This window comes from Melitaea cinxia, chromosome 5 (assembly GCF_905220565.1).
Source record: "Melitaea cinxia chromosome 5, ilMelCinx1.1, whole genome shotgun sequence".
NCBI lineage: Eukaryota > Metazoa > Arthropoda > Insecta > Lepidoptera > Nymphalidae > Melitaea > Melitaea cinxia.
In genome coordinates, this window is record NC_059398.1 from 16,711,959 (window position 1) to 16,726,238 (window position 14,280).

Genomic DNA, 14,280 nt, shown 5'->3' on the forward strand with positions numbered 1-14,280 from the left:
ACAGCCCCAGGGAATGCAACCTTGACCTTGATAGCTGGTAAGTTTTACTTTAATTTTTTTTTAATCTGATGAATCTTGTGTAATTCAGAATAAAGGAGATTATGAAATATATCGTACCTAGTGTATGAAAGTGTGTGAAATGGTACTTTAAAAAACTAGTCTAATAGTATACGTGATTTTAGAAGTAGCATAAGACTAATTATACATTAAAATAAGATTGAAACTGTTATTGAGTGTTATGATTTTTTTCTCCATATTTTAATAAATTTTAACAGCTAGTACATTAAAAATATAACAATAAAAAAAGTCTGTTGATAAGATTTTTTTACATCAGTAAAAATTAAATAATGCCGCAAAATCACGAATGATTTAAAACATATTGCAATCCCCGAGAACTGTGTGTTTAGTCGGTCTTCACACCCTAGTCAAGGCAAACATTCTCTCATCCCTAAGCCGACACGATGTTAGGGCACGCTAGGGCCTAGGGCGGTAGGGACTCACGTGCGGCGCGAGGCTGGGCTCCTCGGGCGTGAAGTAGTCGGAGTCCTCCGCGACCGCGCCCTCCGCTGCGTGCGCGCAAAACCATCCTTACTTCACACACGCTTTACAACACCACTACTCTAGTACACTGTTACTACAGCGTGTAACTTTGGAAAATGTTAGTTTTAACGAAAAACCACACATTTTCCAACAGTTTTTAATCTATATAATATTAGACTTTAAGTTTTTTAACTAACTTTCGATACTGAAAATAATGTTGGACAACTCTATATCCATTACGAAAACTTCTATATTTATGGGTAATTTAGAATAATTTTTATTTAGTATTGGAACGAAGTTCCTTACGGCAGGCTTGACATTTGGTTGGGCGACCGAACTGAAAAAAATGTGATACTAAAACCGTAAGAAAAATATATAACAGAAGTGACGTAACATCAGTCACACGACTGTATAATATGGCGTTTGTAAAACTAAAATATTACTAGTAAACTTTTTTTTAAAAAAAATTATGTAATTAAAAACTGTCGACAAAAATAAATAAAGACACGTTTGATTTTATTTCACTTAATAGTTAGAATTATTATTATTTTTATTTTGTTTGATTTATTTTATTTTACGTTATTTATTATTTTACGTTATTTATTATTTTCTAAAATACTAAATTTCCTAAATAATTTTATGCACTTAATTAAAAACCAATCAACTAAATTAAAAAAAAAAAAATTATGAACTAGAAAATGTATATAAAATTAAACATTTTTTTTTTAATTATGTTGCTTCTATACTATCCGAAGGAACTTCGTTCCTACCTGGTGTCCCATGACACCACATAATTTTATTATAATTATAGGTCTTAAAATCAACAAAATATTTTTTATTATTAGCCTAACTGTATTATTATTAAATCGATCGGCAATACTAATACCATTAAACGAGATAGAAAAAAACATTATATTAGCTATCAGGTTTTTGTTGCTTCGCTCTAAGAAATTCAAAACGTAAATATACATATATGAGATTTTAGAGATCTTTATTATGTAAAAATTTTTCACCGGTTAATTATTCCACTCATATACTTCTTATAAAAAATTTGAAATCCGTATTGTTTTATGATATACTAGAGTTCGATGTTAGAGACTACTGCGGATTATACTCACAGAGCGTCGGTTGGTCGGCTTGGTCAGTGTGGTCGGGTTGGTCGAGCTGGTCGGGCTGGTCGGGCTCGTCGGTGTCCGTGTCGTCGATGTGAGCCATCGGCGACCCGCGCAGTGTCTCCGACCCGCAACTACTGCCAGTGCGCACCGTCTGCGAACACACCGTTCCAAAATATATAATTAATAGCTATTTCCCGTGGTGACACCTGACTGTTTGGACTATATATATATATATATATATATATATATATATATATATATATATATATACACTCGCGTGCAACTGAATCGACTCAAGCCGTATATTGGTATATAAGTTTGATTTTTCGGAAAATGTCTTATCCGATTTTTTTTACCAAAGACATATATTTTTTTTCATAAATATAGCCATTTTTAAATAAACAATGAAAAAACTTTTTAAATAAATACGGTCAAACATGAGCGTTACAGAAATTACCCGTTGCGGTACCCATGAGTTGCGAGACTAAATCATGTATAAGAGCTCACGTGACCCATATTTCTTATCAATCACTCGTTAGACGTTGACAGGTACACATCCCCTTAAGCTCCCAGTATTTTAATCGCGATCCAATGGACAATACCTCAGATGCAGCGGTCCAAGTTGTAGGTTTGTTGCAAGCGGGCCATAATCAAAGGCAACTCGCTCGTAAACTTAACATGAGCCAATCAGCTGTTTCATGAGTATACAGAAGGTTTTAAGAGACCGGTAGCTTCGTTCGGAGACCACAAACCAATAGACACCGGAGCACATTTGAGACGGACGATCGCTTCATTGCCTCAACTTCGTTGAGAAATCGTTATCTCACGGTCGTTGATGTGCAACAGGAGCTCAGAAGGGTTCGAGGAGTGGCTGTCAGTGACCAATTAGAAGACGGCTGAAGAAATCTAATTTAACTCCTAAACGGCCAGCCAGAGGCCCGAAACTGACCGCAGGTCACCGTCAAGCCCGACTTTAATTTGCTCGTGAACACCTCAATTGGACTATTGAGCAATGGAGCTCCATCCTTTTCACTGATGAGAGCAGAATGTGTCTCCATGGCAATGACAGAAGAGACCGAGTATACAGGCGTCCAGGGAAACAGTTCTCGCAATGCTGTTTCGCTGAAACAGTATCATATGGCGGTGGTTCATTCACGATGTGGGCTGGAATATCATATGAAGGGAAGACCGAGCTTGTTTTCGTGCCTGGTGGTGGTCGGAGTGGTGGTCTAACAGCTCAAAAGTACGTGGAAAACATTCTCCTCGATCATGTTGTACCTTATGCAGGGTACATACAAGAAGATTTTCTATTGATGCATGATAATGCTCGATGCCATACAGCAAGTGTTACTCGCCAGTATCTTCAAGAAGTGCAAATTGGGACGATGATGTGGCCAGCCCTCAGTCCCGATCTGAATTACATTGAGCATTTATGGGATGAGCTCAAACGGAGGGTGCGAGCTAGAGATATGGCTCCATCAAGCATCGTCTAGCTCAAAACTACGCTAGAGGAAGAATGGAATACGATACCTCAAGATTTTATCAAAAAAGTGATAAAATCAATGAAAAATCGCATGCAAGCCGTTATAAAAGCTAGGGGAGGCAGTAAAAAGTATTGAAAATTTTAATTTTCTTTACTTCTATCAAAAATAATTTTTTTATTCATTATGTTGTTGTTTTCATTTTTCTTCATTTTTTATGCATTTCTGTCAAAATTAAATTTTATCAATAAATACTCAACCGATTTTTCTCATTAGGATAACATTTTTTAAGAGAAAAGATTAGGCTTTCAAACAAAAAAAAGAACAAGAAAATCGGATAAGCCATTTTTCTAAAAATCGAACTTTTATACCAATATACGGCTTGAGTCGATTCAGTTGCACGCGAGTGTATATATATATATATATATATATATATACCGGGTCGGACGGACCTATACCGGTCGGACCGTTGGACCGACGATCTACGTAAGATTGCCGGTGTAGGCTGGATGAGGATTGAGGAAGACCGGGATGTCTGGCGTGAACTTGGGGAGGCCTATGTCCAGCAGTGGACTGCGATAGGCAGAAGTGTATGTGTGTGTACTCGTATATATAATATTTATGAAATTTTGTAAGCATCTATAATTCGGTCCAACTTGGGAGATAGCGTAGTTTTTATCCCAATTATTGATCTCAATATTTGTTATTACACGTGTGTGTGTGTCTGTGTGTATGTTTGTGGGTGTCTGTGTATGTGTGTGCGCGCGGGTCACTCACCCCGTTGGCGAGCTGAGTGAGCAGCGGCGAGCGCCTCTCGGCGTCGCTGTCGGGCTCCGCGTCCGCCGCGCCCACCGCTTCTTCCTCCGAGCGCGCCGACGAGTTCAGTGAGCTCTGCACACACACAAAATGTATATCTCATAAATTCGTGAAAATCAATAACTTAACGAAGCTACAGACGTTGTATCACAGTACAATCAAACTTTAAATTCACACTAAGAACAGTCTTTAGGAAATTTAAGCTAATAGTTACTATTTAAGTAGAACAAGTCAGTAATGAGAAGGAAACATCTTACTAAAAATTTGGAAGGGCCCAATTGGGAAAGTAACTCAACCTTACAGAAAATCACCGCTAAGTAATATTTCTCCAGTAATGGGGTATTCTTGTAGTGAGTAAGGTAGCCAGAGCTCCTAAGGAAGGTCAGAACTAAGGTTGGCAACGTCCTTGTAATGTCCCAGGTGTTGCAAGCGTCCACAGACTACGTAGCAGTGTGTGAGGTAACCTTAGACAGTCGGTGCTGGTTGCGCGTGTGTAGCAGTGGGCTCGCGGCGCGCTCCTCGCGCGCGCCTTCCTCTCTCGCCAGGAGCACCGACATGCGGAACTGAGGGAAACGACGCTTTATTGCATCTTTAATGACTCGAATAATGAATATTATACAATTTTTGTTTACGCACGTGCGTTTGACTAGGAGAGTAAGCTGGTGAATGTGTGACGAGAACGTTACGAAAAGTGTGATTGGGCGAGGCGAACGGAACGAGATAGAGAGAGAGAGAGAGGTGAGAGAACACATTTTCTTTCTATCTTTCTCTCATAGCCAGTTACGTTTCTTATATTTAAGACACAGTGCAAACAACACGCACAGTGCAGTGCAGTACAAAAATTTGTGTTCTTAAGCACACTTTTTTTTATATTTAAAATCATTTTTAATTTTCTTTATTTTGTCTTAAAAGCTTTTGTATCATAAAAAATTGTGTAATGACTTCATACATCGATGGTAAATGTTTTAAAGGAAAAGTTTATATTATTCTTTTTAGCGCGTTTAACCCATTCGCTGCGGCGGACGCCTATCGGCGTTTTTTGATTTAACTTTGAGGTGCGAAGGACGCCCATCGGCGTTTTTTTTCAATTCCTTTTATCTTGGCGAAAACAAGTCACAAAAAATTATACTTGCAATATAGGCACATTTTTTTAAAAATACAACAAGGTACTGCTCGCCGTTTCCGAATATTTGTTAGAAAAATAACTTTTTGAAAAATGCGTATTCCATCCTAGGTGCGAAAGACGCCTAACGGCGTCTTCCAGGAGTTAACAACCTTTGATTCTAAATAAATACCTATTATGTTTTTTTTGCAATATTTCCTAAATGTATTTAGTTAATATTATTTTTTCTATAATAGAGGTAGTTATTAGTACTGATTCTCCTCCGCCGCTTACGCGCCCAAACGCGTACGGTTATTCATATTGTGACATTCTTTAACGAAATGAAAAGAGACCTGGCAAAAGAAGTAATAATGATAAAAATGATGAATGAAGAACGTGAGTCTTACTTTATTCGCGATTTTTCTATAAGCCGAAATCCTTGGACGTTTTATTTATTAACTTAACTAATTATGAACTTTATTAATTTAACTTACACATATTTAGATAAGTTAAAGCTTATTCTACAATATAAAGGATAAATTAGATCAATTATAGAATCATTCCTGTTTTAATGAGAATAAATTACTCAGTCTATTGTATCAATCACTTAATTAGTTATCCTTTTACAACACTAGTCAACAAAATTTAACGTGTTTGGAAACAAATAAACATGTATGAATTCATCTACTCATTTTTATATAAATTATTAGATAAATATTTACGAAGTTAAAATTTTAACGAGTTGAAACTTGTCCGTTCTATATAATGTCGACGAATTGGATCAATTATTTCAACAAAAGTTCATTTTGATACTAATTTTCATTTTAACGAAGATCTCCATAAAAAAAGGTCTGTAAATAAATAATAATAAAATTATAAAAGTAATCAAAAGGTTTGCAACCTCTGATATTAATTTATAATGATAATTTAGCCGTTGTTATCAGTTGAAACTAAAATATATGAGACTGTAGTTTAAAAGTGAAGTATAATTATATAATTGAAATAATTTAATTACTATTTATCGCCATAGTCTCCAAAATTTCACAATCCAACTATTAAATTACAAAAACTTCACAAAAAAATCCTAATTAATGTTAATTTATTTTTTACACCAAACACGATCGTGAACGTACCACACGTTTGGCGTATTTGTAGTTTTTTCTAAGATTTTAGCGCTAAAATGATCATTTTTATTGCACAATGCTGAAAACGCCGATTGGCGTCCCATATCCTAATGAGGTGCGGAAGACGCCCATCGGCGTTCGCGACGAAAACCTTCCCGCACCTGGCTAATAAGCGTAATTTTTATCGCCGCAGGGAATGGGTTAAATAAAGCTTGTTTTTTAAAAAGTTTTTTACTTATAATTTATTTTTAACTTTTTAGCTATCGCTGAATAGGTTTCTCAGTCAGGTACTCTCAGCAAATCCTTCTTTAGTCTCCATTGTTACAAGTCCGCCATATTGGATTTAGAGTAACATCACTTTGTTTCTCTACGCAAGCCCTTTCATTTGGTACCAATATTGTACGAGTGCATTAAAAAATATTTACAAATGTAATATGTCCGCCGTTTTTAAAAGCCCGCCATATTGGATTCAGAGTAACGTCACTGTGCTTTGAGCTATTCTTAGCAAGCCCTTTCATTTTATATCAATATTGTAGAGTAGAATAAAAAAAACTAGTTTGCTATCTTTAAAAGTCCGCCATTTTGGATTTAGAGTGACGTCACTTTATTTGTTCGAACTATTCTAAACAAGTCTTTTAATTTGATACCCATATTGTAGATGTGCATTAAAATTAACTACTCCGTCATCTTGGGTGTAGACGCCATGTTGGATCGAGAATAATCTCACATAGCTAAATATGCATTGTCATCTAAACTAAACGTGAACAAAATTTCAGCTTAATCGGTTAAAGATAAATTGAGTAGCAAGATTTCACCCTAACAGAAATACATATTACATACATACATCGCAAGTTAAATAAAAGCTTTAAAAAAAGTTTTTTTATTTTCCTTAGGTACAACTTATTCTATTTAGTAATCCAGCCGAGTACACAACAGTTCATTAACTGAGACTTACATTCAATAATCATCACAGTACCATTCATGCAAAACACAGTTTATATATTATTTTTCAAGAGTAACTGCGGAGTTTCTTGCCGATTCTTCTCTGCAGAATCTACATTCCGAATCGGTGGTAGCTTTACTTTTACAAAAATAATAATCATTTTTAGTTTTAATTTGTAAAATGACGAAAGTGATCATGAATAAAGTTGATTTTGTTTTGATTTTGACTACATTTTACAATACCATAGTGGCATTTTAGGATATTATACATTTTAGGGCTAGCCAACTACTTCGACTAATCAAGAGAAATATGCGACGGAGAGCATAAATGAACTATTACTACTACTACTACAACTAGATGAAATAATGACAATTGGTTAAGTACTATTTCCATTGACATTTACAATTAACAGTCAAAAAAAAATCTTCAATACATATAAGTTTATATCATTACTCATAGTTGTTAATGGCTTTTAAATTAGTTTTGACCATAATCAGCTACAATACCTCTGGTGTGAGTGGGTGGTGGGGTTTCCGACTGCCGGCGCTGCCGAGGCTGGTGGACGAGCTCCGCTCCAAGTTGCAGCGGTTCAGTGCCTCAGCCGCCTGCCCACAAACATACTTTATTACCTTCTTACATTATATTCTCCTGCTACTTACGTTTTGATACTTGAACAAACTCACAAATAGCGCGGTTTTATTCGAACATACTTCTTAATCTTCGATACTAGGGACGCGAAGGACGAAGAATTTCGTACACCCACCCCTCATCGTATCACGCTATGTTCTGGTACTTGCGTTTGTTTGCATATTTATCAATGGTAGCGAGAAGAGTAGAAGCGTGCGCGCGCGTGTATGTGCGTGCATTAGCGTGCGCATGTGAGTGTTTGTGCGTGCGCATGTCTATGTGTATGCGTGTATGTGTGGTTGCGCGCGCGTGTGTGTGGCGCACCTGCGAGGCGGTGTCGGTGTCGGGCGAGGCGATGGCGGGCGCGGCGGGCGGGCGCGCGCGCGCCGGCGGGGGGCCGTTCAGCGCCTCCAGCAGGGACACGGGCTCGTAGCCCGCCGGGATGTTCTCCATGCTGCCCTGCAACACAGGTAAACTGGTCATTCCTTTATTCCAGTATGTTTTGAGATCATAACGTTGAAACAAATTCACACAATAGATTAAACATTTTTAACTGATTTCAAAAAATGAGGATTTTTTTATGTGTGTTATATTACCACATATTTCTTGTAGGTGTATCGATTTTTATAATTATTTTTTTAATCGAATGCTGGTGCTTGTCAAGTGGGACTAATTTTAGAATTAGGGGTGCGGTACATAAACTACGTGCGTACGTCGGGGGGGCTAGGCGCGGGGTGGGCCGCGAGCGCCGGGTGGGTCTGGCGCTGCAGCGCGCGGATCTGCAGCAGCGCGCGGAAGGGCGCGCGGCAGATGGGGCAGTTGTTGGCCTGGTAGCGCAGCGAGTCGGCGCACGAGTTGCACAGGCACAGGTGGCGGCACGGCAGGATCAGCGTGTCGCGCACGTCGCACATGCAGATCACGCACTCCGAGCCGCCGTCCTCCGTCTCGTCCTCGGCCGGCACCTGCGGCCCACGCCAAGCCGTTTAGTGATCAACAAGTAGCAGAGACCGTCGACAAAGAGTTTCTGTTTGAGAGCCTTCAAGACGTAGGTACCGTCCAAGTGCTTCTCTACCACCGCTATTGTTGTGTGGGACTGTCTGATTTCTATAAAGATTAATTTTTTTTAAAAACGTCGAATCTTATATTATAAAATTCTTGTGTCACAATGTTAGTTACAATACGCTTCCGAACGGCTGAACCGATTTTTATGAAATTTTATATGCATATCGGGTAGGTCTGAGAATCGGCCAACGTTTAATTTTCACACCCCTAAGTTATAGGGGGGATTAAGGGGTTAATAACATATAATGGCAAAAAAACGTTTGCGGGGTCAGATCGTATCAATTTGGAAGAGGCTATAGGCTACTATAACCGCTTACCAACAGGTCAGCTGTATGCTTGTTGTCAGTCGATAGATGTTGGTGTTTTTATTAGGTACATCTAATATCAAATACAGGTGAAAAGACTTTTAAGCAAGTATGTTACTATTTCTAATACTAACTTGAGTCACTTCATGTCCCTTTAACGTATAGTTAATTTACAACTTACATTTAAGTAAGCATTATTTTTATAAATTCATAATTTAAAAAAAAACAACCTTTGTATCGAGATTTTTGTTCTCAATTCCATAAATTTCCTGCAACAAGTAGCAGAGACCGTCGACAAAGAGTTTCTGTTTGAGAGCCTTCAAGACGTAGGTACCGTCCAAGTGCTTCTCTACCACCGCTATTGTTGTGTGGGACTGTCTGATTTCTGTAAAGATTAATTTTTTTTTAAATGTAATATAATTTAATGTTTTATTATTATAAATTGTTATAACTTTAACATACATCCATGATGGTTTGATGACTGTATAAATTATTACGAGATGATATTGATGTATGAAATTAAAAGAATATTTAACTGACTGATAGATAAAATATAGGAGTTAAGTTGGCTACCCTAGGAAAAAACCACCATGTGTGTATGTTGAAAATATTTATTTAAATATAAGGTCTTTTAAACACACAAGATTTTACACATATATTTGTACTAGCTGACCTGGCGAACTTCGTATCACCTTATTTTTTTCTGAAATATAATAATAACATAATATATCAAAATAAAATATAGCCTATCTTTTAAGTTGGATCAAACTGCACACTGTGTGCAAATTTGACTAAAATCGGTTAAGTAGTTTAGGAGTCCATTGAGGACAAACATTGTGACACGAGATTTATATATATTAAGATATGATGATTATTCTTATTTAAAATTTCCTACCATCTTGTCCTTCGTCCACGACACAATAAATGGCAATGGGTATTATTTCCCTGTCAGGATTGTACAACAAATCTTCTTCTGGGTGCTTTGAAGGATCAAACACATGGGAAATCTGGCAAAATTGCTGGTTGGCACCTTTCTTGTAGTGGTAGGTTTGAGATGTCATTGATGGATCTCGAGGGTAGTAACTAAAATGATGTACATGTACACATATATATTTCTGTTTCTATATGTGGGGAACTATTATTAGCTTTATGTTTTATGTAAATTGTGTATTTGTGAAAGTATTTTAGCTGTTGTTCCTCCTCAAAATTAAATATTAAATAATATATATATATATACAGGGTGTTTGGTGGGGTGTTGGACAAACGGTCAGGGGAGTAAGGGGGGGTCATTGCTAATATATCTGGCCACTTAACTTAAGTCATTGCCCTTTTATTTTTTTTTTCATGCAGCATTTAATTGTTTTTTACAAAATCTCCAGAATTCATCATTCAAACTCATAAAACACAAAAAAAAAATGTTTTGCGGACCCAAATTATTTTTATTTCTTGTTTTGAGTAAATTGCCAACATTTTCAAACCATATTTGTAAGTGTAACATGAAAAAATACGAAAATATGGGCCTTCAAAGTTTTTAAGAGTTGCAAAATTTTACCAAACTACAAACTATAAAGTGATATAAAAAAAAAACCATACACGATAGGGTTTTAACTGTTTTTTTAAAAATATCCTGCATTTATGTCCTTTCCAACAATGTATCATTTGCTATCAAAAAAAAATTTTGAGTAGAGATATTTACCAAAACATAACGCGAGGTCAAAAATCGCTTACTTAAATAATCATAATTGGTAAGTAAAGTCATGTGTATTTAATAAAGAAACCTAAAAAGGTTTTTTGAATTGAGTTTTTAAAAAAAACAAGGGATTATTAAATTTCCCTAATGACGACCAAGAACCAGTATCACGCTTGTAGGCAGGCCTCCTAGCATTGTTTGGCATTAATAAACAATAAATAAAAACAAAACAAAATTAAAAACAAGACTTTTATTATAAAAGTTGTTCAAATTGTTGGCCACCATTTCTAATACAAGCACGGTATCTTTTTCTTATTTCCGTTGTCGTAGTGGCCATCAGCATTTCTTGCTTCAAAAGGTCGAATGCATCAATAATCCTTTCTCTCAAATGGTCGCGACTTTGTATTTCTTCCGTATAGACGAGTTCCTTCGCACGTCCCCAGACATAAAAATCGACTGGAGTAAGGTCTGGGGAGCGTGGAGGCCATGGTAAAGGACCGTCGCGACCAATCCAGGAATTAGGAAATACTTCGTTTAAATATTCCTTAACTGTCAGGCGCCAGTGGGCAGGACATCCGTCATGTTGGAAAATGATGGGCCTATCTTCTTCTATTATTGGCAAATTACATGTGAGTTCCGGTAAATCATTTTGGAGGAACTCCAAATAATTATCTCCGTTTAAATTGTCTGGTAAGAAATGCGGCCCAATCACATTATTTCTAATTACTCCTGCCCACACATTTACTGAGAACTTTCTTTGGAAGCGTGTTTGTTTCTTTAATTTAGGATTTTCACCTTTCCGCGCCCAATGATGTAGGTTATGTAAGTTGAGTATTCCCTCACGAGTGAATTTAGACTCGTCTGTCCATAAGATACTTTTCAAAAAGTTTTCATTTTTTTTTCTTTATTAAATACACATGACTTTACTTACCAATTATGATTATTTAAGTAAGCGATTTTTGACCTCGCGTTATGTTTTGGTAAATATCTCTACTCAAAATTTTTTTTTGATAGCAAATGATACATTGTTGGAAAGGACATAAATGCAGGATATTTTAAAAAAAACAGTTAAAACCCTATCGTGTATGGTTTTTTTTTTATATCACTTTATAGTTTGTAGTTTGGTAAAATTTTGCAACTCTTAAAAACTTTGAAGGCCAATATTTTCGTATTTTTTCATGTTACACTTACAAATATGGTTTGAAAATGTTGGCAATTTACTCAAAACAAGAAATAAAAATAATTTGGGTCCGCAAAACATTTTTTTTTTGTGTTTTATGAGTTTGAATGATGAATTCTGGAGATTTTGTAAAAAACAATTAAATGCTGCATGAAAAAAAAATAAAAGGGCAATGACTTAAGTTAAGTGGCCAGATATATTAGCAATGACCCCCCCTTACTCCCCTGACCGTTTGTCCAACACCCCACCAAACACGCTGTATATATATACACCATGAAGAAAATGGTACTTGAGAAATTGTCTTACAATAGCCTAATTAATACATATATAGATATAAATAAACATTAGTTGTCTTATTATAGTTAGATTCTGTGAAAAGTACAATTATTAACATTTTAACTCAAGGAATGGTTTAAAGAGTTTTTAAATTATGACAATTAAAAATCATGTAATAAATTTAATCTTATTAATTTCATAACTTACTGTTTATAGGTACACACCACAATTCTACTAAAAAAAGTATTTAGCCAAATTGTAAATCTTTTACTTTTAAAAATATATTGGAATTAAAATTACAATAATTTCATACTAAAAACGGCAAAAATCCATCTTAAGTCTGCTCTCAAATTACATTGAACTTTGATTAGTGAGGTAGGGCACAGCAGGCTTTATAAGCTACGGTGATCGCTTACCATCAGGTGAGCCATAATCTTGTTTGCCGATCTAGTTGTATAAAAAAAGATTTAAATCAGTTTTATAATTTTTTTCCTATAGATGTAATGAATTAAAGAAATGGAAAAACATTAAAAATACTTCAATTGGGTACAATTTTATTAGAACTGTATTCATGTGTAAATAAGTTATTAAATCAATATACTCACACAACACCAGTAGGCGTTACTTCCTCCGTACAAAAATAAAAGATAGTGATGGCACATCTTACATCACAATCAAACGTGAACTCAATATTGTAATACGTCCCTTTGCCATTACAATCAACTGTTTTCGTCACTCCATCACCTATTTTATTCGTGTCACTTATTTTACCGATAGGCTCTGGACAACGTACAAACCTCAAAGACTCTTTTCTTATGTTTATAAGACTTTTAAGGGTCTTTGTCGGTTCGTTTGATTGTGGGGGAGGGTACGGAAACTGAAATAAAAATAATAATTTGCTATTTATTTTCAGTATTGTTGAATTAAGTGTTTAGTAACATTGATTGTAAGATATTTTTTTATTTACAAAGACAAGAGCTGAAGCTGTAGACAGACAATAATAGAAACAAAATATATTCTAGAATCAAGAAATCAATGTGGATATAAAAAACATTTTCAAAGTACCTTCAATTAATCTTTTACAAAACAAATGAAACATACCGGCGTGGGTCTGCTACCAAGGAAGTTAAGATCTGCATTTTCGCCAAATAAATAGGCTTCAGGTTGTGGAGTGTCAAACCTCTCTCCACCCATTATAAAGTGACTCCCAAAGTAATTACCTGCTTATAATAAACGAAGGTTACTATTGAGATATAATTTTATAGCTTATTTGTATTTTTAAATTGTGATCTATGTATGTAACAGCAAAACTGACAAAATATGTTTTGAAAAGTTCAATTACTATTTTTTTACACTATCTTGTATATAGTTAAGAAAAATGAAATTAATTATTATGTTAAGTGAGACTTTGTCATAACAATGTTACAAAATGAAATATATTTTGATATTCGTATTCATTGCACCTAGAAGTTATTAACAATGAAAAGGAAGTGTTCATGAAATATTTTTTATTTGTTATGATAGACAATCAAATAAGAATACGGGTCATACTAACCCGATCTAGGTGGATATTTATAAGCAAGATTGGAAACAACATCAGCTTCTTCTACACCATCATGCTGTCTACTGGCTAAAGAACCCATCATTCAACGAAAATTTGATCCTTTATCGTATTAGTTCAAATCACATAAAAATTAATCATCCCACTATCATCAATATCAATAAAACAGTAGCGAATAGAAAGCTGTTGATTTTATTAGCAAATAGCAGTCTAATTGCTATCAAAAGTACCAAAATAACTACGTCATATACAACTGACATTTGACGAAATGTCAAAATCAAAATAATTATTATTATTATACTAGCTGTGCCCACGATCCCACGACTTCGTCCGCGTGGAATTTAACAAAAAAGTTATTGTACAGTTCGCAGAGTTATAAAATAAATGATTTAGAAAATCATAGTAGTCAAAGTTACTCCTAATTATATCAGCTATCTGCTAGTGAAAGTTCTGTCAAA

The 14,280-nt window shown here is 35.5% G+C and overlaps 1 protein-coding gene across 1 annotated transcript; it reads right to left on the bottom strand.

Moving 5' to 3' along the window:
* Positions 1-311: 311 nt before the first annotated feature.
* Positions 312-14,071, bottom strand: LOC123653888 (probable E3 ubiquitin-protein ligase MGRN1). Its single transcript, XM_045589866.1, has 12 exons — positions 13,817-14,071; positions 13,363-13,481; positions 12,867-13,138; positions 10,011-10,198; positions 9,346-9,500; positions 8,462-8,710; positions 8,073-8,207; positions 7,628-7,726; positions 4,417-4,515; positions 3,914-4,027; positions 1,659-1,806; positions 312-566 (listed from the first exon to the last, which is right to left on the bottom strand). The coding sequence occupies exons 1-12, from the start codon at positions 13,905-13,907 to the stop codon at positions 475-477; spliced, it is 1,761 nt and encodes a 586-aa protein (XP_045445822.1). The 5' UTR covers positions 13,908-14,071; the 3' UTR covers positions 312-474.
* Positions 14,072-14,280: the final 209 nt, after the last annotated feature.